The sequence below is a fragment of the Anarrhichthys ocellatus genome, unplaced genomic scaffold, assembly GCF_004355925.1.
Source record: "Anarrhichthys ocellatus isolate YVR2014 unplaced genomic scaffold, GSC_Weel_1.0 scaffold3, whole genome shotgun sequence".
NCBI classification, from domain to species: domain Eukaryota; kingdom Metazoa; phylum Chordata; class Actinopteri; order Perciformes; family Anarhichadidae; genus Anarrhichthys; species Anarrhichthys ocellatus.
In genome coordinates this window covers 5,029,830-5,054,238 of record NW_022280033.1, presented here as the reverse complement: position 1 = coordinate 5,054,238, position 24,409 = coordinate 5,029,830, and the positions used below count along the sequence as shown (strand labels likewise).

Below are 24,409 nucleotides of genomic sequence, written 5' to 3'. Positions count from 1 at the left end.
TGTTTTGAACTCACTCGCGAGGTTAAACCATGTAAAAATATCTTATTGATGTCCTTCATGCAATCTTATCTAATCACAAAGACATGTCGAGATAAAGAGAAGCAGAAGAGATCAGACATTTTGACTTCACACTAAACATGCAGCATGCGCTATACCTACCAATCACTTTTGAGAAGATGTTCCTAATATTTTGACATTGAATCATCACATTTGTCCAACACCTTTTGTCTTTATTTATTTCCCATAAAGATCTGATCAACATGAAGCTCCACTCACATCAACTGGCATCAATATCTGCATCACAACGTTGCAGTCGCTGTGCTCGGCTCTGGCTGTTGACAAGCAAACACTTGCAATTGCCAGATAAGAGCTCTAGTGGTGCCATTGATTAACCAGGGACTTCATTATAGTGGCTGCCATTAACAATGCAACCCCATTGATTCAGCCACTGAAAAGGCTGGGAGAGAAATCGGGAGAGATAACACTTAAGAGTCGCGGTTTATATGAGATTCACTGCAGGATTCCAACACTGCAAGACAACAAGCCTCTGTATAACCTAACTGATGCACTGAACTTGTACTTAAAATATATAAGCGTCACAGAACATTGCCTCAGCTGTTTTAGTATGAATACATCATGTTCTTTGAATAGAGGGCAGTGAAGAGAAACTGCTGGTGCAATTTAAATTTTAGAGGACTGAAATTATGATCCTGCTCTCAAATGTTCTATATTGTATGATGTTGTATTATAATGGTCTATTGCACCTCATTGGGGTAAAAGTCATGATCTATGAGCCTTGATTCCACTATATGTCTTTAAGATAACGACCAGACAGACATTCATAACAGCAGCAGCACCAGAAGAGAAAAACATGTCCGTTTGGTATACAGGAAAACACTTAACTGGATGTGAATCAATGTGCCTGTATGCTCTGCTCGTCATTTCAGGGGGAAAAAAGCGCATTGCGTAATAGTGTACTTGAAATAGCTGGTGTCAGAAGTAGGCCTATGTCGCTGTTGCATGCTCTGTGATCTGAGTAGTGGATAAATGCAGGGCAAAGGGTGGATGACGGCGTAGAAACAGCACAGCGCTGTGGACGGAGCCGGTACTTCTCAACACATTATTTATTCCAGACAGCCGATAAAATACAGCTGACACATTCAGCAGCGGAGACTGAAAGGACAATGAGTCCACACATGTAAATAGAGACCGTGAAGTTTGTGTGACTTTGTCTAAATATCATAGCTGTATTTAATAATCCATAGCTTTGTATTGGTTTTGTAATACATTTTGTTGTTCCCCAGGTGTTGGAAGCCTAATCAATATCAATCAACATAATTATATAAAAGGCTTTGATCGTGCAAATGTGTAAACCCGTGTCATATTTATTCCGCTGTCTTCACAAGGTCAGCGCAGCGTCTTAAGATGATTTATGTCTGCATAATGGACCGCCTCGTGAATTCTGTCTCGTGACGCCCCGCTTTTCTAACTCGGCCAATTTTTGTCTTTTCATGCTCGCCTCAAAATATCGAAAAAGGCCATTATTTTGTAGCATTAACGCCAACCCGCGCGCCTGTGCTCTAACGCATCGCAAGGTCCGCTCAAAGCAAAGCCGGCACCTCACGGGTCCCCACATTGCCTTTTGAGGAATCATTTGATAGCCCTATTAACTTTCATGTAACATTGTTTCTTGAAGGCATCCACAGCAAGCGCCTCAGTGTCATTACTGTGAGAAATGTGCTTTCATAGTGAACGTCTTTTACAGAAGTCCTGGAAGACACAAGGTCTCAGAAAAGCCCATAAACGCAGTATATGAGCACAAATTAGGCTTCTATGGGCAGATCATTCCCCCAAAACGGTATTTAGTATTTTAAATACAACTAACATCTACTGATGTTTGAAAATTATTTATGTGTATGATTATATGTTAATATTTATGTCTGAACACGTGATTACGCGTAATAGAAATTCGCCCCAAATATAATGGCGATATATGTAGTTTAATAAATAAATACACATACTTTCACAGTATATCATGCAGTACCTTTACCAGAAAACATATTTTTCCAGCACTCTTAATCGACTTACACGATGTTTTAAACTCTACAGAAATATGTCCCTTGCAGGACCTTCACGATCCATTCAAGCCAGCAAGTTTGGAGAGCGTGTTGAGTTTAATCAATTCATAACGTCGAGATGGAGCCGAACTCACTGAAGGTAACGTTTGTTATCAACCGTCTATTTATTTTATTTTCGCATTGCGCTAATCACCACTTACTGTAAAACGTACTCACGTGCCTAATCCACAAAAGTTTGCCACATTGCCTTTAGCATGACCACATCTGTGTCATATGTTGAACATTAAAAATAGTTACATGATTCTAATTATGTGCAGGAAACTGAGATGTCCTAATGTGATATTTGCCAAACGTGCGTAATTACGCAGGGATGTTTAAAACGTTTGTGTCCACTTAGAAACGATTTGTTTACCAAATGAGTTGATAATCCATTCATTAATTTCTCTGTTTGTGATTCCTCTACAGTGGGTGGGCTCGTCTTGCGGTTTACATGGACCATATATATTCTATAAAGCCTTTAAATTTAACCGGGACGGTAAACCGAGGATTCTGTCTCTCGGAGACTTTTTCTTCGTCAGATGTAAACCGGAGGATCCTATTTGCATAGCGGAGCTTCAGCTGCTCTGGGAAGAAAGAACAAGCAAGCAACTTTTATCAAGCTCCAAACTTTATTTTCTACCCGAGGATACTCCCCAGGGACGGACAGGCATTCATGGAGAGGTAGGACTATTAATTCATAATGGATAATTATGAATCATTGGTGTTACAACGTGTTTATTCTCTGTGCGCTCTCTTGTTCGCGAGCATTTTATTAAACATCCTCTTTTCTGCATTAAGAGTTGGCAGTGGATGATTGGTCTCCGGCGGCAGACATTCGCTTAAACCCGTGCATCAATACTGACATTGATGTGCCCGAGCAGCTAAATGATTGACCTACTATTTGTTGTATTTGTTCCATAGTTTTACTTTAACCTATCTGCCTATTGTGGTGTCAACTGCTGAATATGCACTTGTCCAGCTGCGCTCAATAAGGCTGCTGCTGCGCTCTATGGGGTTAATTGTGTTATAAAGGGGAAAATCCGCAAGAATTCTGCGTTTAGGCTCTGTCATTTCATTTCTTGGTAAACCGTCTCAAATACTGACATATGGGCGGAAATTGCGAAACGGTAATGTACGCATGGGGTCAACCCGGCTCAGATCGTTCGGTACGATAGTTATTTGATATTTTGTAATGCTGCCTGATGTTGAAAGAGGCAGAGCGAGTCATAAAGCGTGGCGGAGCACACAGCCAGCGCTGACACGTTTTTTAACTACTCCGCGCTTTGCATATTTTTTCCATGTGGACATTTCCATCCTCAACAATGTTGATATTGTCAGCTCACATATGAGGCAGCACTTAAAAAGCCTCCGCGTTACATTACGCTGTTGTTGGCACAGAAAGGCAATAGTTATGATTGACTGTGGCCATATGTGGCGCTTGTGATCCGATTACATCGTTGCACTGGATGGCATTACTCAGATATCGAGGGTTCTTCTCATCGGCTGTTAAAACAAATGCTGTGTTGTTTTCCCCTCCGATATTCCTCCAGCAGCGACTACAGCACTTTAATTACTACTCTCTGCTTGTGATCACTTGCGGCTGGATGGAAATTATTCTCTGCTGCTGTTATATTGTTTATAGGGAGGGACAAAGCCGTGTTTGTACTCCACTCTTCCGCTGATGGTTTACTTACATTCTTTCCTCTTGAGTAATAGAGTGGCTATCACATTTCCCTTTCATGAGAAAGGTGGCTATTTATGGGCTGTCGCTTAGACAAGCTATCATCTTTGTGGCAGACTTCTTCTATGAACGGGTATCATCTCCTGAAGCCCCCTCGCTTTAGCCTTTAACACGCTGCAATTATTTAGTAATTACTTTGAGTGCATGCGCCGCCGATTCCAAGGCCACAGTTGCGCAACGACATGTCAGCTCCGCCCCTTACCCAAAGACTTATTTGCATTTCAAAGTGCTTACATTCCAGTCCATTTGGGTTTATCTGGAAAATATTATATGAACTACCAGAAGGGCTGCAGTGCCGATACAAATCAAATCTCAAAGAGTTCAAGGAAACAGAAGGATTCAAGAGGAAACGCAGCTGCTGTAGTTTGTGTATTTAATAGCAGAGTACAAGCATAAAAGGAATACAAGCTATCTCCCTGCATGAATTATGCAGCAACTTGCATCACAGCACGCAATCCTGCTTGCACCAGATACACATGCACATGCTTTGAAGTTTCAGTAATAGAATACACCAGACTATGAAATATTATAAATTGAGGATGATATGTTTTGAGTGCAGTGTAGGTGTCTGCCGGCTGATCTCAATTAAAGGGCTTGTCGAGCCTCCTGCTCTCTGCAAATCGGACTACTTACTGTATTACACAGCGGAAATTGCCCTGACAACTTCAAGTCAGTTTATGACCTTCACTGAGCCCATTCAGATTCTCGCTGACTTTGCCCCATAACAGTAATCTGTACTGTGTGAGTCAGCTAGGAGCGTTTACAGATGCAACCCATAATCCAGAAAACAAACAGGAAGGGTAAACCAGCATCACAGAAAGATGTGACATTAAAACTCATTGGCTGTTAAAATTGCACGCCTGAGTGATGAATGTGTGAAAAGATTATTTGTTTTTTTTAAACGTAAACACTAGAGAGGAGTTCATGTAGGGAAGTGGAGTTTATAAACCTCACATTAGTCATTTTTCTTCAGGACTCTGGGAGCATATGAAGACAGATTAATGGCTGCGGAGTTACTCTGTGAATCTGTAATTGACAGGCTGAAAACCAAGTTCAAATTATGGCTACTCAGATATAAACTTGATAACATACAGCTCTCAGGAAGTGTGCTATTTTCACAACGTTTCAGTGCCAAAAGAGCACATCATGAGGTAAAGCCACAACTTGGTGTCATTGAGCCTCATGACATTTATTCTTAGTTTGACTTTTGAATATTTTCACACATAAAACAGAAGCAGAGTTTAACATTTGACATGCAAACAACCAGGGCTGTGTTTCTCCTTTTCTCTGTGAGATCACGTCTCATACGGTATTATCTTAAGCCCGAAGCACAATATCCCACAAATACCCAAAGGCACAACTTTTTCAAAACATCAGAGTAGCCTTATATTGAACTAGCTCACTGGAATTGGATTACTGATTCACTTGTGTTCTCAGCGCCGAGGTATGATGTGATTTCCTGGTTGTTTCTCAGGTATTTGTTTGCTCTCAGCCTCTCCTGCGCTGTGTCGCCATGTTTTGCTGTGCTGTGCGGTGACAAGAGGAACCAACCCATGACCTACTGTGCTTGTTTTTCTTCTGTCACAGGGTTGGAGGTCAATTCCTTTTTAAATGTAGCCAGCTTTAAATGCAGTCAGCTTTGGCTGAAAATAGCAATAGTGATTCATTGAATAAACCTGCCACTCCCGGCATGTGTTTGCTGAGTAGTTGGTGAACAGATCCAGAGAAATTGTATAAATCAATCTAGTTATTTATTTTATTTGTTATTGTATTTTATTTATTCTGGGTTAATTATTATGTCCATATGTGGAGGAAGCTCTATTTTTCATTGCATCTCAGCCTGAGAAGCAGTGTTTACCCCCACCAGTTGAGCTCTGCTTGCTCTTTAAACAGGCTTTGTGTCGAGTTGCTCACCCATTATGACAAACCCTCTTTTGGGGCCTCTGCTCTATTTGTGTGCCTGCAAACTGCCACTGACTAAACAGTCACATGTGTTTTAAAACTCATTGAGTGACACATTACTTCTTCTCACTCCAAGTCGCCTGCCTCTCCTGCTGGTGTGCAATACTTTCTGTTTTTGGACTCCTTATTTCAGGAGAGAGCTGTTGTAGATAACAGCTCACTGCACACAACACCCACTTATTGTGTTCTCTGCTTCAGGCGGTTAATTACTTATGCTTATCTTTTACTATATATCCCACTTTAGTGCAAATACAGCAAGGCACTCTTAATGGGAATTCACAACTGCTGAGAATATTTCTGGATCATGTTATATTAATGTGCTATTATCATCACCTCTGATTTCATCTGACCTCTCTTCTCCTCTATTCTGTCCCTCTAGCTGACAAGGCTTTGGCACACACACACACACTCACACACACACGCACACACGCACACACACATTCATACACACACACATACACTGACAGGCTGGGGACTGCAGCACTAGGACAGTATTGATTGCTGTGGAAAACACTTTGGCATGCGTCCAGAGCCATTTCTTCAGTGCATGGCAGTAGTCCATGCATGTGTTTCAGTGCTTGGAAAGCCAGCTTGTAGGGAAATTAGATTGTATTCATTTGCTGCTTCTTTGATTTTTCCTGAGGGAAAAACCCTGAATGGGTAATTCAGGCATCTGGGATGCTAGTTGAGTTAAGTGTAAGTGGCTTAGATATGCGACCAGCATTTTGATGGATAAGGTCGTTCTGCTGAATGACTCAGGTTTAAATGTGATATAGTGCACTTTTACAGTGATCTTTTTTAGAACATCCATACTGCCACCATGTCTTGTCCAGTCTGCGCATCATACCAAATCTCCCCATTCACGCAACGATAGCAGGAATTTAGGTGGTTGGGGGGGTCTTTTAGCGTGCATGTGTAGCCTGCGTGCATGTGCCTCCTCCTGCCGCAGAACAAGTCATTAACTCTGAACACTGCCCTCCAGTGAATTCCTCACCATTGCTGAAATAGCATGTAAATTATTGCCAGCTTTTTAGGGTAGTGTAATTTAAAACCTTTAAAACTGAATACCCTGGACTTCAAAGGCTATAAAAAACCCACTAATATTTCCCATTTGGTTAAGGAGTTGTCATTCTCATCCTTCACAATCCTTCTGATTCTTCTCACCACACTGTGTTGTGTCTTTGCCGCCTAAGTAATGATATGTTACAGCAGTGGCCAGTTTGTCAAGGGACTTTTGATGCTCTTTAGCCCGTTTTTTTCCACTTTGTCATTGACTAACCACTTGAACAGGCAAACATTTGCCTTGATGCATGACTCCAGTGCCCCCAGCTACAGTGGATCGTTATTATAACCTTTGAGGAGAATACAGCCACAGATGAGAAGCTTTTGCTTAACACTCCAGCCAAATTTCTCTTGTGTGTCTTTCGACAGAAAGGCGTGGAAGTATTCAGTTTTTTTTTTTTGTCTTGTGTGTGCATTTGTTAAAATACAAGAGTACAAAGCTGCTGTGATTCAAGGGAGCTGATGCAGCTTTTTTGCGGTGTCACCTTACATGATGGATGCCTCACCCACTTTCGGAAAGCCTTTGAAAACTCCTGTTATCTCTCTCTTTTTCCCTGTCATTATCACCGCGAAAGAATGCTAAGTTCATATATCACCCCAGCTCATGTGAGCGCAATCTCTTAATGGAATCAGTGAATAAAAGATGAGTTCAGCACCCCTGCAGATATTACAGCAACGTTTATGCATATGAATAAACTGCATCCATTAAGTAGCAGAACATTATATACAATGATTCTCACCTTTTTAAGTGTTGTACCTTGAACTGTTTCTAGTCTTGAGGCAGTCTCAAAAAACATATTCTAATTCAATTGTACCTGGCTCACCCAGAGCTCCCTTTTTAATTCCTAGATAAGTTTGTTTTGGGACACTGAAGCCAAGGTCAGTCACGGGGAGGGGAGATAGATAATGAACTCATATTGTGTTTCATATTCTGGTTCTCTCGCGCTCTCTTTCGTTCCCTCTCCTTCTTCTGCTCTGTCTCCTCATTGTCCATGTCACCATGTCCATTACTCAATTACTAATCTCCTTTGGCCTTAGGAATTCCAGTGCTGACCTCTCTGAGGCAGCAGGCTGAAACCTTCCCAGCATGACAGGGGCACTGTGTCTGTGTGTGTGTGTGTGTGTGTGTGTGAATGTGTGTACCCACAGTATAGAAAGACACCCACCCACCAGGAGCGTGCACCCCTTGACTCCCGAGCTGAAAGTCCTGTCCGAGCGATGAGACGCTCCGCCGCAGAACGCTGACAGTCAGGAATGTCTCCCTCACTGTTCGCGCACAGTGGCGTGGATTTCTCCCAGGGAATTGTTCAGAGTGATATGGAATATTTAAGGGTGCATTGTTTCTAATTGGATCACCGTATATACAGAATTGGGAATATCCCTCGCATGCCATTTTTCCACCAGTGCACCGCCGCATCCATATAAATTGAATGATATGGATTTTAATTTCAATGAGATTGCTGGAGTCACGGGTTGCTGCAACAGACTTATCTACAGTTTCACAGCAGAAGTCTGTTTTTCTCCACTTTCAGTCCATTATGTGCAGTCATAGCAATAAATTCACTCCGTAATGTTTTTGGAGATATCCTGCTGCTGCGGTAACAACATAAATTATTGATAGAAGGACGGAGACGGAATGTAACATTCAGCTGTTAATGTGTCACCTTGCATTTTAACTCAATCATAAAACAAGCAGTTGGTGAATGTGCACGTTTATTGACGTAGCCGAGGTACAATTCTGGCAACACATTAAGACGTTTAGTGTGTGATTCAATTTCAGAGTGTGTACGTGTTCTTAATGCATCTGTGTAGGAAGTGCCACTGAAATGACACCAGGCTGTCTGGTATGTTGCTGATGTGGAGTGTCACCTCTTGGCTGGGGGCTTGCAGTCCCGTGACCTATATTATCAAGTGGCCTGCTGGCTGTGTCTGCCGCTTTGCTTAACTATCAGCTTCCTAACTGGAAATGGCAGTACAGTGTGGATGAGCAGCATTTACAGAAGAGCAGGTCTCTAAAGCACGTCTTTGAAACCCCAAAACGGATGAATGCTGCTGGTTTGATTAATCTGTGCAATGTCGTAGTGCTGAAGGAATTAGTCGATTAATTGATTTGACAGAAAATTAATTGACAACAATTATAGTATTAGATGGATCATTTAAGTCATTTGTTGAGCAAAAATGTATGGCTAGAACGATTATTTTGATTATTTACCAGTCTGTCAATAATTTGCTTCCATTTTCTTCAATGTTTGTGCCACAATCATATAGTTGAAGCCCAAGTCGATGCCTTTTAAATGTCTTGTTTTGTTACACCAACAGTCCAAAACCCAAAGAAATTCAAATGCTCACACTTGAGAAGTCGCAACCAGAGAATTATTGGCAGTTTTGAGTGAGAAACATACAACTTAAACGATTTATTGACTATCAAAACAGTTGCAGATGAATTGTCTGTCAATTGACTTATTGAATTATAGAATTGTCATTTTATGTGATTGTAAATTGAATAGTTTGCGTTTTGGACTGTTGATTGGACAAAAATAAGTAATATGAAGTGTTTTTGGTTAATTTTTCACTGAATCAATAATAGTCATAAGAGATTATACTGTAAAGAAAACAATCATTGTTTACAGCCAGTTTGTCTTCTTGTTATTTGTAGAAATTCTTCTGTTTTTTCTTTAATTTTGTAGAGGCAAACCAGGCTGTCGTAATGCTGTTGTGATGGTTTCTCAATAACTGGTTCTGACAAACTCCTTCTATGGAAACACAGCACATTTCCTTATTCAATATCCGCCGTAACATTTCTCAATCACATATCATGACTAACCACAAGCGAGTATGCAGCTTCCTGACTGTACATGCTTCATCACACCCCACAAACTTCAGCCAGTGCAAAGTTTGCGGGTGAAGTAAAAGAAAGCTAATGGACGCGGCCTGTTGCAGCTCCGTTCATAGACTGATTATATTCTGGACTGTGTTGACAGCTGCTGAATTGCTCTCACCTGTTGTGTTTTGCTCTCAAGCTGAACAAGTCCCCAAACAGGATCTGTTGACACTCGCACAAGGCAGCATGTCATTCAGCTGATTGATATGGAGGGAATGGCTGTGTGTTTTTACGGTTTGCTGTTGCTGTGTGTATGCTCTGGTGTGCTATTGAATTACTTGGAAGTACTGCTGTTTGACTCATACATCAGCCGCAAAACATTCAGTACATTATTTTTGTTTCGAATGGACTCAACTGAGATATTTCATGGTTATGTTTCTCTATATGTGCCGTCAGTAGTTTGCATCAAACTACAGTGGCACATTCTGTAGAGATACAGTACAATGTGCTTATTGGCTGCGGGCTGAATGCTATTTACTGTTGCTCTACATTATTCAAATGGCCTGCTTTTCTGAAGGTAGAAACAGCAGTCAGTTTTTCATTGCATGGAAAGCCAGTTACAACCACCCGCCACCACTTGACAGCTGAAGACAGCTCATTATAAGAAGACCGAAAACCCATGTTTGATGTTTCTACTTAGTGAGGGAGGCACAGCTATATCAAGCTATCCCTCGCAGGCTTTTCCTTTATAAGGAAATGCTGTCTCCAACTGGTTGGGATTTGATATGCCTGTAGTTGCAGATGATGTGAGAACTGAATATGGGTAATTGTATAGACAGAGCCCTCAGAGAGAATCGGAAACGCTGAAAAGTCATGTGTTCATGTGTTTGTTTTTATAATATGGCGACAAAATGAAAGGAACACTTTGAAATAACTTTTCAAAACACGGGGAACGCAGCTTAAAATGCCAAAAGACCAGAAAAACTTGACATTTTAAGCTTCACATTGGAAGGATTTACTGCCGAGTTTGGATTCATTAGATCGTAAAGGTTTAGCTTTTACTGCGTTCCCCCTCTCCTCATTCATGCATACGGTGATTAAACATGTCAATAATGAGTAAATGAATATTATTTTAATGACAGTAATATACAGGCTCTTTGAGGGGAAATGTGTACAGGCAGACAGATGCGTGGTAAATTGGAGATAACCAAGGTAAACATCAGAGACCTACTTGGAGTGTCTGCATTTCTGCCTGTACACATCTGTCCTCCAGATTTCCCTGTTTCTGTAATAGCCATCTTCCAGCACACTACTCCACTCTGTCGGTAACAAGCACTTCAGCCATTAGTCCTTCAAATGGAAACACATTTAAGCATCTCCGCTTCCATGCTTCTCCATCGGTCTTGTAGTTCTTCAAGTATGAGAGTTATTAGATGGGGTTGAATCAACCTTAAAAAAAGAAGAAGGTTGAAGCACATACTGAGAGCAAATCTTATTAAGTAAGCCAGCTGAACAGAATAAAGTATGTACACAAACGCACCACAGTTATATTAGGCTTACCTCAGTGTCAGCTATGCACATCACTGCTATAGATTTCCATTTATAGTTTTCTGACAGTGTCATATTCGTTTTATTGTGTGTCAGGGAGACCAGTGGCTCACAGCTTTCTCCTGTTCAATCATTACACTCTCACTCTAACAAATTACATTTCCTCTGCTCCTCTACACTGTCAAGGTGTAATCACAGCCGCTGTGTTAAAAGCATAAAAATCTCAACATTCATGGCGAACATCGGCAGCCTGACTTCCTAAATGCTAATCAAAAAGTCTAAAAACATCTACGTCCCCGTTGACATTGATTTAACTGCTGGCATAAATTCAATTCAGCAATCATCCGCATCATCCATATTCATGGTGCAGTAATTTACTTACATTAATGTGCATCCACAGCCGTAATGCTACTCGACTTACGCATCAATTTAGTTGATAAATAAGGACGTCCTGTTGTTCGTCCAGTTACTTCTACTAGCTTCTGATTTTAATCCTGTTATTTTCACCCTGATTGTGTTCATTTTATACTTCCACATTACTTGCCAGTGGTGGAATGTAACAAAGTACATTTACTCAAGAAATGTACTTGTGTATTTTTTCAACTATATACTTGTTCTACTTCTGCATTTTAGAGGGAACTAATGTACTATTTACGACACTGCATTTTTGACACTTATAGTTCCTACTTTGCTGATTAAGATTTTACATGAAACAATATGGTATGATGCAGTAGTATACTATTACTCTAACCAGTAGTATATATAAAGTTAAGTATCAAAAATGTATTCCACATTGACAAACTCTGATACATTAAAATGTATTCTTTAGTGACAAAAAAAGAACAATATAATATACTAAAATAACACTTGTGAGCCATTCTTCATAATGACTTCTATTTTAAATTCAGAGGAGGTATTTTTAGACACTGGTATTTCTACGTCTAGTTAAGGAAAGGCTCTGCATACTTCTTTCCCCAATGTTACGTACTCATTGGAAGTATGGAGAAACATACATAAGACAAATACATGTTTTGTACTTCAAAGCAGAGCTATAATTGTAAGCAAAACTACTCATTACACATCACCTAACCCATTGTTTATTGAATTAAAGGCTCTAAAATTCAGAGACTTGGTATATTTTAAAATACTAAGAAAGTATCCAAAAGTTGTTTATAATGAGAGAAAAGGTACAAATCATTTGAAAGCAATATTTTTAAGTAACAAAGGGTCAAGTCTAATGTAAAAATTCACTGTTTATTTGTTAAAGCGCGGGATTTATGGAACTGAAAATGTCAGGGACACTTTGTGAGTTTAAAAAATGCTGAAAAGAAATGGACAAATATAGAAATGTGTGCTCAAAATGGCATGTTGGCACTAATATAGTAGAGAAAGTTCAAAAGTGTATTCTTTTAATCCCAAATTGTTTGTGCAATTATTTACAGAGCGAAATAGATTTCATGCCGATGTGCTGTTTTTGAAATATTTACGTGTCTGTGCAACAAAACTGCTTCAAACAGAGTCGTAAAATTGTGGCAAAATTAAATAATCCATGACCTTGACATAGTTGCATTGAACTCCCTATATGCGCTGATTGTAATTGGGATTCTTCCCCATTTCCTTTCAGCACGAGGTAATTGCAGTGTCTGAGAAGGTGATTGTGCGGCTGGAGGACTTGGTGAAGTGGACGGTACCAGACTTCTCAGGATGGACCCACTGTCTGAAGGCCGAGCCTCTCAAACCCTCTGTGCTTCGGGAGCTGGGGACCAACGGGAGGCGGGAGGCCCTCCACCGCTACCGGGAGAGCACCCTGACCAGCGGACTCAACTTCAAGGATGTCCAACGGGAGAGGGCACAGCTTGGTGAGCGTCAGCAGAAACCTCAATTTCATTTGCCGTTTTTGAGGTTATTTTTTGTTGTTGTTGCATTTCTTCATTCCAAAAGGTTACTGCAGACTTTTCAATTTCTCTGGGCTGCTGTAATGTTTCTGTATTTGTGTCCCGTTTCCACCATAAATCAGCTTATGTTTATTGTCCTTTGGTTGGTTTAACAAATGTTATCTTGACTGCAGTAATTCATCAGTGTGTAGTTGGAATTCCTCCCGATATAATGAGCTGAGAATCACGCTAATAGAGGCAGGATAGAGGTAATGGCAGCGTGTTTGCCAACGCATTATTATCCTACAGTATAACAGCTCTTTTTAGAGTGCGGCAACAACAAAGGCAGCATTGCAAAAATCACATAATTCAGCTGGTAATGTTTTTAAATAATTGAGTCACATCAAACTGCAGTCTACGGCTCCTCCGACGCTGTCTTATACATCAGTTCAGATCGTAATTGGCTGTGTATCTCTGGCTTCAAGGATCATTGCTGTTTGTGTCTGAATGGTTGTCTGGCGTATCCATCATGTATACGGTGCCATTAAGTGTTGGTGATTGTTTGATTCCTGCACCGGGCTCTTTGAGTCTCACGTCAGCATTTCCTATGAATCAGGCCCAACATAAAGCTGGATGTCTCTGTGGATGATTCATCCAATGCAAATAGGAAACTCTGGCATTTGAGCCTAATAATCAGAAAGAACATAATGTTCCCCTTGAAGCTGCTTCCCAGTTATTTGCCTCTCTCTCACATGGCTGTGATGTAATGCCTAATACTGATTATAATGGTATAATGTAGCTTAGCAAACATGAAATACCATCATGTCTTGTCAGATTATATGTATGTATCCTGCTGATTTAAGCCAGAAATGTAGCTTTTTAATCCTCGATTAATTCATTTTTCATAATCATTTTATGCCTAAAGCCTTTGTGGAAGTGAAACTGCTATAGGCTTGAAAACATGAGCCTTTTTTTTTTTGCAGAAAAGAGTGGTTTATTGATGAGTCCTGGACTGTTTTCTGATCTTCCAGGAAGAGAAGCTGTAGTGTGTTTCTATGCGATGCTGTAATGCCCTTGATTACTCGATATTGCTTGAATCTCATACACAAAAAAGGACAAGAGGATCAATAATGGATGCTTTGTTGTTATTCCAGTAATCAATACAGTTTGCTTGTGCTTGCGTGTGTGTGTGTGCATGTGTGTGTGTGTGTGTGTGTGATTGCTTGCTTTCACAAATAGATGTGTCAGCCTGCTTCTTAAATGATATTATGTTCCATATCAGGGCTTTCTATAAATGTGCTGTTTCGTCCAGCTTTTATAGATTTATCCATTGTCTGTGTAATGACCGGACAATGATGCTATTGCTACTGAGGGGTTGTGTGTGTGTGTGTGTGTGTGTGTGTGTGTGAGTGAATGTGTGCGTGTGTTGCTAATGAGCAGCGCTGCCGTTAATGACTCCATCAGGCTGTTTCTAAATGCACTTGTCACTCCGATGGGACACTCCGCCAGAGAATCTGCCCACTCAGCAGAATGGGCTCAGACTCTGGCAGGGCACCAGAGACACACGCGCATGCACACACACGTACACACACATGCAGACACACGCACACACACGCAGATGGACACGTGAACACATGCTACACACCGACAATCAGTGGTGTGCACTCACTTATCCATTTGTTTGTTTGTTCACTTTGGCGTGGCGGTTGTTGACAGTCTAACAATATGAGCGATGCGGAGAGTTTGGGAGAGAGTGTGAGATATTACTTATTCTTCAAATGCAAATGATCATTACTCTGAGCAAGGGTTTGCATGGAAACATGAAATATGCCACTGCAATCCTGCTGACTACCGAAATGAAATATTCATGCCCCAGCAGCAGATCAGATATAAAAGTACTCTGAAAGCATCTTGTAGCTGAATGTCTGTAATTCTGTGTAATATTGGCTCATTGACTGAACTGACTTTTTATGATACAGCTATATGCTCTTTTTTTGGATTGTATTTATAAACAGAAGTGGCTGCTCGCTCTTTTTGCTTGAATGATATATTTGCTGATTGTTATTCTCGGGCTGATCTGTAACTGTGTCAGAGGAATTGGATTGTTCCCCATAACAGGATACTGCAGCAATACCACAAGCTGCACAGAAAAACATTGTGAGCTAAAGAGCAATAAAGTGTGCCATTGTTATCGAGGGAAACCATTCTCTTTTTTTTTTTTCAGTGCGTATCCTAACTTTTCCTGGCACGCTGCCAATGTGAATTAAGTTCACTGTTATATATTGTTGTCTCACAGTCAACATATGAAAAATACTGAAGACAAATGTGTCTGAAATATCCAAATGACATTTATATTTTCCCTGATCTGCATCGCATACATAGAGCAATATGGTTTGGTAAGTAAACAAAGCTCCATTCTGTCTTCAGAAATGCATAAAGGGTGAAACCAAAGAGGCCCGCACAGAGTAAATTAATTAATTAGAGAAACAAGTGACCTTTGCTGCTGTCCTGCAGCATCGACAGCTGTGACTCTAAAACCTGTGAGGCAGAGAGACGATTGGTATGATAATTCAAATTCCAGCTTTCGCCAGGCTTTGAAATGCAGTGTTTTAAAACCAGGAATAAGAGGACCTTGAGAATGACGTAATGTTCCCATACGCCTTTTTAAAACTGAAAGAAAAAAAAGAATTTGAAAAATTAAAGAAACAAAGCGTCAGTCTGTTCTTGCCGTGATTTAGACAAGAACATTGGGCTCACTCTAATGTTTGTACTGCACATATGATGATATTGCCTGCAACCAATTAGCTTAGCTTAGCGTGAAGACTGTAAATAGGGGGAAACTTTTAGCTTGGCTCTATCCTATCAAATCTAGAGCTCACAAATTAACATCCTGTTTGTTTAATCTCGAAAAAATGTGGTGGACTATTTCTTGGCTGAGTTCCGTAACGTCTTCCTCTTGTTGTCACTGTGTTGTTGCCACAGAGCCAGGCTAGCTGTTTCCCCCTGTTTCCAGTCTTTGTGCTAGGCTAACCGGCTGCTTGCTGCAGCCTCATATTTACCTTACAAACATGAGAGTGGTATCATCTAACTCTCGGCAAGATGAAGGATGAAAATGGTTTACAAAATGTTAATTTTAGTATGTATAGTTTTTCAAGGATCTCTATGAGCTAAAAACACAAAACAATCTGTCTCCTCGTGGCCTGCATGTAACACAAAGGACATTAATCACATTAAAAACAGTGTAGTTTCCCACATACAGTAAACCAAGCCCAATAATCTTATCACTCGAATAATTCTTCAAGTGCATGAAGAGTGATGTATTGTACTTTGCAGTCTTTACATAATCTGTAATGTGATTCACTTAATCAGGTAAGGCAAACCGTCCACTCAGTTTATCTTGTATTGGACTGAGCATTAGAGCTTCTTTTTACTGTTCAATCCACCAGGGATGACTTGCCAGGGAAGTTTACATTGTGCCCCACTATCTCTCCCCAGAGAACTGGCCTGATTCTTTTTTTTTTTTTTTTTCATTGCTGCCTGCCGAAATTGGTTTCTGCTCGTATACTACGAGGCCGAGCGTCTGCGAGCTGTATCTGCTGATACAGTTTCTTGGCTTTAGCCAGAAGAAACAGAGAGAGCTGTACAAGGAAAATAAAATGAATAAAATTCAAAAAAACAAAAACAAAAGGATTGCTCTTGCTCACAAAATAGCTCAATAGGTTTTCGGTCTTGTCTTTCTTCAATTCAAGCCAGTGAGCAGATAGTGAATTGAGATGATGTGGAGGATTATACAAGGTCAAAGCTTGTGACTCCTGCATTCAAAGAACATAGATGGTGTTCCTGACTCCTGCCTTCACCTGTAGCATCATCAGTAGCTGGTTCATCCCTCAGCGCTGAGGATCAGGGCTGTCTGAGAAAACAACCGGTGTATCCGTGCAGGCGGAGAAAATATACAGTGTATTACCAAAGCAGTCACCCCTCCCCTTGACTTTTAATACTATTTTTGTGCTGCAGCATCTTTTGAAAATTGAAGTAAACAACACCATACAATTACAAAAATATTATGATCTGAGTTATTACTGTCTGATATTATATGTCTACTGCAGTGCTGCATATTAAAACTGTTAGGGATGGTAGTTAAGGTCAGTTATTCATTTTTCAAGGAAAGGCATGTTATTCATGCAGCTTCTTTATTCTATGAAATAAGCTGTAAATAGTGAGCGTTGATTGATGATTTCCATCCAATAGGCCCCTTTCACAGCGGCCATTCTGACATGCAGGTTAAACACACAGGTGTAATTGATAAAAGGAATTACGGTCCCATTTTATTCAGTGTGTCACAGCTATTCCAGTGAGCCAACAGGCACAGTGGCCCACCTAAATTGAACAGGGACATAATTAATGTTGTTAATAACACCTGTGTTTACCCTGCAATGACAAGTAAAACTGGCTGCTACATCAGTGTCCAGAGTCAAATGTGACGTGATGTATTTGAAGTTGTACTTGAGTTGTATGTATAAAATGAATGACATTATGGCATTTACCTCCTATAATCCTCCATAACTGACCTAACTGACTGTGTCCTAATTCCATACTACATACTGATTCTCTACGGTATATTGTTGAACAATTTTGCAGTTAGCATTTTATGATGGGTGTGATGCGCTACAAGTCAAATTTCAGCCGGTCTCACCTTTTTTCAGCGCTCCAAAGACGCGTTGAAACGTCAACCAATCACGTGCTTTTCTTTCACCCCCTTTCCTTCCACCTAATGAAATTCTGTAAGCCAATTCTCAGTGCTATTTTACGTCATTACTATGTCAACAACCTCTTGAGCTTGGCCGCTTTGTTGCCTTTGACGCTTGTCATGTTAAAATAACATAGCGATGGCTACTCAGGCGTTTCAAGTTTTGACAGTGAGCGAGCATGCACAATACCAGGAACCTGAAATCAAAGCAGCTAAAAGCAATTCAGACATCAATTGTATTATTTACACCTTGGCGTTTCCTATTATGACATGTCAAGATGTCTCATGTGAAAAAGGCCTATTTCTTCGTAGAACAACAATGAGCATCAACAAAATGAAGCCTCTTTTACGTCCTAATACTTTACTGTCATTTTTTTAGTGTGCACACACTCGGAACGTACTCAGAATAACAGTGTTGTCTGGAATTGGGACGGACTAGTACTTTACTGTATGTGATCTGAGCTAAACGCAGATTGATTGAGCTGGAAGGCACAGTAGGCCAGTGAGGCACGGAGCGATATCACTGCATTTGAAGATTCTACACAGCCTCGCACTGCTCGGGGATAGTACGACTGTATTTCCACCTGATGCCACATCTGATCGGTTTGCCAGGCTTGGCACATATACCTGAGTTGATATCCCGACAATATTTCAGTCGGAACATTTCAATTTGATGTAGAGGGTAGATTCTGTCCCTTTTCAGAGACTGTTGAGAGCGTCACTGAATGTGTTTATGCGGGCAGGAACCCGGCGATAAGGAAACAGACAGATGCTGTCTTCTCATGGTTGATTTGTCTTGGCGACAATACAGAACAATATTTGGCACTTTGAGTCACTATCACACATGAAAATGTTTTATGTTTCGACTGCAACGTGGGAAGGAGTAAAGCGGTTTCTTGGAAAAGATAAAGAAAAAGTGTTGCGGTGTTACAAGAGTAATGGTATGTTGTGACTCCGACAGAGAGAGAGAGAGAGAATGCTTTTGTAAGACACGCCACACTGTGTTCCTCCATTCAGAATATGTGGCAGATTGTATCGTTTGCACTTGTTTGCTTTCCGCCCTTCAAACATATTTGCTTCCCCTTCTGCTTTTTTTCCGCAGAACTAATTCTACAAACTGTCCAAAATCCTTTTTTGAAGTAATTTAATGGAGTGTTTGTATTGATTATGTGCCTCCCTCACCCCTCCCCACTTTCTCTCCTTCTTTGGTATGTTTTTTTTTTCTCTTCTTTTTGGTGGTGCTGGGAGGGTTTATGGCAGTATCTTCTTCATTATGCTCAGACCTGTAGGAGAGAGAATCACAAGCTGTTTTTCCTCGCTGATGTGCTCATATCATTAATTCACTTCTGACTGGCCGGAAGCCAGAGAATTCTAAATCTGTAAGCAGTAAATTGTGTGCCGGGGTGGAAAAATCTATTAGATGTTTGAGCATGCCTCGAATTCGAATGGGAGAAAGAGACAGAAAGACACACTGTGAGAAAAAGAGAGAGAGAGAGAGAGACCACCCTACATCTCAGCGATATCCTGTTATGGCTCGCACCGTTATCAAATTCAGCTTCGTCGGATAGCTATATTCATTAATAATTTGTGTTATTTTATTTCAGAATGTCACATAATGTGTTTTTTTGCTTTGAGCGAGGGAGGGGGCTGAAGGCTGATGTGGATGGTTAAACAATGAGAATGGCCTCAGAGGAAATGAAGAGCTCCGTCTCTCCATTAGCGAGGTCTGAAACAACAGTTGTGTCTCTCTTCTCTCCATTAGTCAGGTCTGGAACAACAGAGATGCTATTGATGTGACCTCTGCCAGGCATCTTAAATAGACAGAAAGGGAGTGAGGTTCTTTCATAACACACTAGCTTATCTCCTTCTAAGACAAATTTCCAAAAAAGATTTTTTATTTTTTTTGTGTGATTATCTTATTAAGAAACGCCATAAAATCACATGAATCAGGAGTTTGTTTTTTTTTTTATCTCAGGTTGTGTTTTGTTTCTTAAACAAATTGCCTGCTAGTTCCACTTACACTCTGACTCACACTTAAGTGTTACCCAACCAGCAGGCTTACTGAAGAGATTTCTATATTTGTCTTTGTCGAGATGATGCTCATTTCAAGTATTACTGCAGCATTAATATTTCAGTGCCAAACTGCCTTCTGTACACGTCTCCCTGACATGTTATGTTGACATTCTGCCTTATATGTGGATTATTCTGTGCTGCTCAGTGGGCCTTCTACACATCACAGATTGTACAATTAACAGCTCTGCATATTTTATGAGCATGCCAGTCCATCTGCTTTATGAATGCATGTAAAACTGTCCTGTCCTGTTGTGTGTATTAAAAGGGCTTGAATTTCAAATCCACATTAAGAAAAACACACAAATGGACATAGCATTGTGAAATGAATATGAGCAGTGCTGGAATGTAAATAATTTACTAAATCTCTGTGCAGATTTAAGGTTTTATTTTATACATCATACTTCTCCTGCACTACTTTTATTTGTCAGTTTAAGTCACTATACTTTACAGATTCAGATTTTGCAGACACATATGAAACTCCAGAGCTGATGCATCTTTACAGATTAAACTACCCAACCGTGCATAAAATAGTTACAATTAGCTCCACTCAACAGTGAAAACTACTTATACACTAATGCATCAGTAAGTGTAGAGTATACTCATAGGAACAATGTTGAGGACTGAGTAGGCTCATGCGCACTTTTAATTGTGATACTTATGGTACATTTAGTTAATAACACTTCCATGCTTTTACTTAAGTGACACTTTTACTTAAATACAGGATCTGAATGCTTCTTCCACCGGTGAATATGAACTATTTCAAATTAAGGCACATGAACTTGATTGATATCATTGCATTGTCTCGGATAAGTGAATCTAGAGAGTGTCGGTACATTTCATTTGATACTGGTGTAGGATGATTTTCTATTGTTGTTTCTGTTGGTTCATACAGTTGATCGTGAGTTTCCAATTTAATGTGAGTGTAAAAGATCCGTTGCAAACTTGAATCATGACTCACTTTTCAAGCTTTGCGGCTGTATGATTTATAAGACCGATCTGCGCACATTGATAATAATAATAACTTGTATTCCACAGCATGTGTATGTGTGTGGGAACAAAATACCCATTTAATTCTGCCTTAACATTACAGTGTTAGAAAAACAATTTCAGTCAGACCTGTGCTAAGGTGAAAAATAGCTCTCTCCACTGATGGCAGATCAGCTTTCTCGACATCCACTTAATATCTGTTATAATCTGAAAGGCAGCACTGATGCAAGAGGGTCACATACTGTAATCAGCTGCATGATATATACTGTAGTACACAGTGTGGAAGATAGACTTCTAGCCTTGTAGGAATAACATAGTGTTCATTTCACAGCACAGAGGTAATGCATTTTTCCTGCATTCAAAGGTAATTGCAATGGGGGCTTTGATAGATTCCAGACCTTTGGTCGGAGCTGTGTGTGTGTATATGCTCACACATACTTGCTTGGATACATAACTGTTCTTAATGCTTTTATTAAGCCAAAGAAATACAAATGATGTAATTTGTATTTGCAAAATATCTCTGTGCAGATGGTGTAATATATTTTGGTTTCTATTGACTGCCAGAGGAGTTGGAAGGAGTGCCTGGGCTACAAACAATAGATCATTGATGCCTCTCTGTCCTCTTTTTCAACCTGTCAGTCCATTTCCTTGTTATGTACTAGCCTGAGGAGCACTTGGCAAAATGAGAGGCATTCAGCCAGTCTTGTTTTTCCCCCTGATTTCCCCTCAGCCATAACTCAGGGAAGCTGTTGTTTCAACCGACGTGTCAGAGGATAATATTTACAGTTAACATTAGCAGAGTCACTGAATCCCTATGTACCAATGTAGTATAGGTGCAACCTTTATTGATCTTGCAAATGATGATTATTAAATGGGAGAGAGGACATCTGAGCAAATGGAGCTGACGCTAGATACATAAATATAACCTGATATTTCAGTATTTGTCTTCCATGAGGAAGCAAAAGTGCATTTATCGCTTCATCACCATGACTGGCAATGTTTTAAACAATAGAAACCGTTGCCAAATAATTGTCATTCTGTGTCTCTTCTCACCGTGTTGTCATACTGTATACAATATACAAAAGACTCATATTGGACCTTTTTTACTTGCGAGCTGTTGCGAAAAACAAACAAACCCCACAGCAATATTACAGAGAGAAATAGACAAATATGGAGTGACCAGTAAACATAAAGTTGTTATCGGAGCGAGTAGATATTCTCCATTGAAGTTCTTATCTTTCCTGCGAAATATGAGTCAAGCAGCTACAAACACTGTATGTGCTGCATTACACTGATTGCAGCTCTGTTGGTAAAGCGGAGGTTTGCCCCATCAGAAGTCATGTTCTGTAATCTGGAATGAATACGTTCAAAGCCAAGCTGCTCGCAGTTTATCAGAAATTACCTGCTTGTTTAGCCAGATACTGTGTGTTTCACATGAGTAACACAGCAGCCTTGTGAAAACAGTTTGTGCAGGAGCGAGCTGGGGAACTTCAAACTGAGATCATTAGCGGTTGTGGAGAGAAAACAATTGTTAGTGGTTGTTTTCTTTTTTGTGGGGCTGTTAGAGTGTGTAATCACAACTAAGTGCTGGGAGAATTTCCTACAGTTTGCATTTCTGGGATTTGCTTTTGTATCTTCAGTACGCTTTATATCAATGACAGCACATAAACAAGAAATCTGAACAGATGGTGCTGGTTTTTAATGACATATTGCTATCTGTAAAGTCTCTCTCTGAGCCACAGACTAAAACATCTCCCCTTGGGGAGCGCACCGCTCTAGTTGTTATCATCCGATGCTAATGTCACTCTTTTCTTTGTCACATTGTGAAGTCCTCCAGCAAAATAAATGCAATGTAAATTGAGTATTGTGCTGGATGTAATTATTGAAAAGGGTTCCAGTTGGCTTGACTCTACGGGCTCTGTTTATTTAAAGCCCTCCTCCTCTGTACAGATCTGATGATAGAGAGAGAAGGAGAAAGAGAGGTTCTTATATAATGACAGGAATTCACAATAGAGCCATGCTGAATGACAACCCCCCCCCCCCAAACAAACAACCCCCCTTCTCTTCCTCGTTACAGTTTTACTATTGGGAAACCTGCCTGTCTCAAATAGCCACTAGTATTATTCCTTTTCCCCCCTCCTGCTCTTTTTGTTCTTCATTCTTTTCCTGAAAACATTAAATCATGTTTCCTTTTGCACAGTTACACCCTAAGAATAAGTCTGAGTAGATAATGAGAGGCCCTTCTTTGAGGAAATACACACGGCAACTTTGATCTAGAATGGCATGTAATTCCTTGCCTGACCCAATTCCCAATCTCCTGATAAGATGGGTTTTTTTGTCTCGCTCTCCCTCCTTTGCGCTAACCTTCCCGCAGAACTCACTCAAATGGGAAGTTGCTGTCCCATTAAAGATACATTTAAAGCCAAACATGTCATCCATTTCATTCTGCAGGAGGATATGTGTGGTTGGAAACACTGTCCGCTGCAAGCTGAAACTCTCCATGTATCCCTCTTTCTCCCTGTCGGTGACAACCTCCGAGATCTCTGATCACAGCTGCGCAATTGAGTTTGTGTCGGACAGAGCTGCGTGACAAATGAAAGTGGCCGTCATAGTAGATAGAGTATCATCACCTGGGTGTAAAAGCTTTTAAGCTTGCTTGAGGAGAGGGAACGAGACATGGAGAGGGCTTTCGGTTAGTTGTTTGTGTATAAGGCAGCTGTATTGCTGCAACCAAAGATAGTTGATTAAATTTGCTCCCTGTGGTATTTGCACATTTCGGGTTCTTGCAGAGCAGCTTGTTTTTACTCTCAGAATTGACTGTGCCATAAGTGGATTGACCCCCAAAACCCAGCAGTAGTCTTTCATTAGTCAGGATGCAGCCGGGGACCAGACAGCGAACAGTGTTAACGGTCAATCCGTCACTACACAAAAGGGGATCAACATGGCACAAACTTGTCTTCCTCATCTAACCTCGTAGCAATCACGTTTTCAACTTCTCCTCCTCATCACTCGGATAATTCGGAGGGGCCAAAGCTGTACGCATAACTTAATCTACGGCCCAAAAGCAGGCCCTTTAGAGCGTCTGTGATAGCTCATTTGTTACGAGGCCCCCGTTGTTTTTTGATAGTCAAAAGAACCAATTTGGGTTTTTGACAAGGAGCCCCTCTGAATAATTCCTTCATGTATTACAGGACCTATTAAATGCAAACTTTTCAATCTGGCAATCAATAAGGCAGGCAGCTTTCCCTGGCCCCGCGCCAGACACATTAGGGCTGCGAGCGATGGTTGCTAGGGAGCTGAGCCTGCTCAGGGGAAAGAATGTTTAATGTAATAGAATCACATAAATCAACTGGAGGAAAGTGCTTGTGTTGTTTCTTCTCCTCTCTTCTCTTCTCTCTGTTTAACTGAAAACATTTAATATGGGTGCGTGTTTTTTGAAAATCTAGTACAGCCATTTTTTTCTTCCCCCCCACTTCT

The 24,409-nt window shown here is 40.5% G+C and overlaps 1 protein-coding gene across 1 annotated transcript in view; it reads left to right on the top strand.

Moving 5' to 3' along the window:
• Positions 1–2,121: 2,121 nt before the first annotated feature.
• The window catches only part of arid5b (AT-rich interaction domain 5B), a 73,643-nt gene continuing 51,355 nt past the window's right edge, over positions 2,122–24,409 (top strand). Inside the window, exons 1-3 of the mRNA XM_031840876.1 lie at positions 2,122–2,217; positions 2,544–2,798; positions 12,876–13,110. Of these exons, the coding sequence (XP_031696736.1) occupies positions 2,197–2,217; positions 2,544–2,798; positions 12,876–13,110 (511 nt within the window). The 5' untranslated portion in view covers positions 2,122–2,196. The remainder of the gene's footprint in view (positions 2,218–2,543; positions 2,799–12,875; positions 13,111–24,409) is intronic.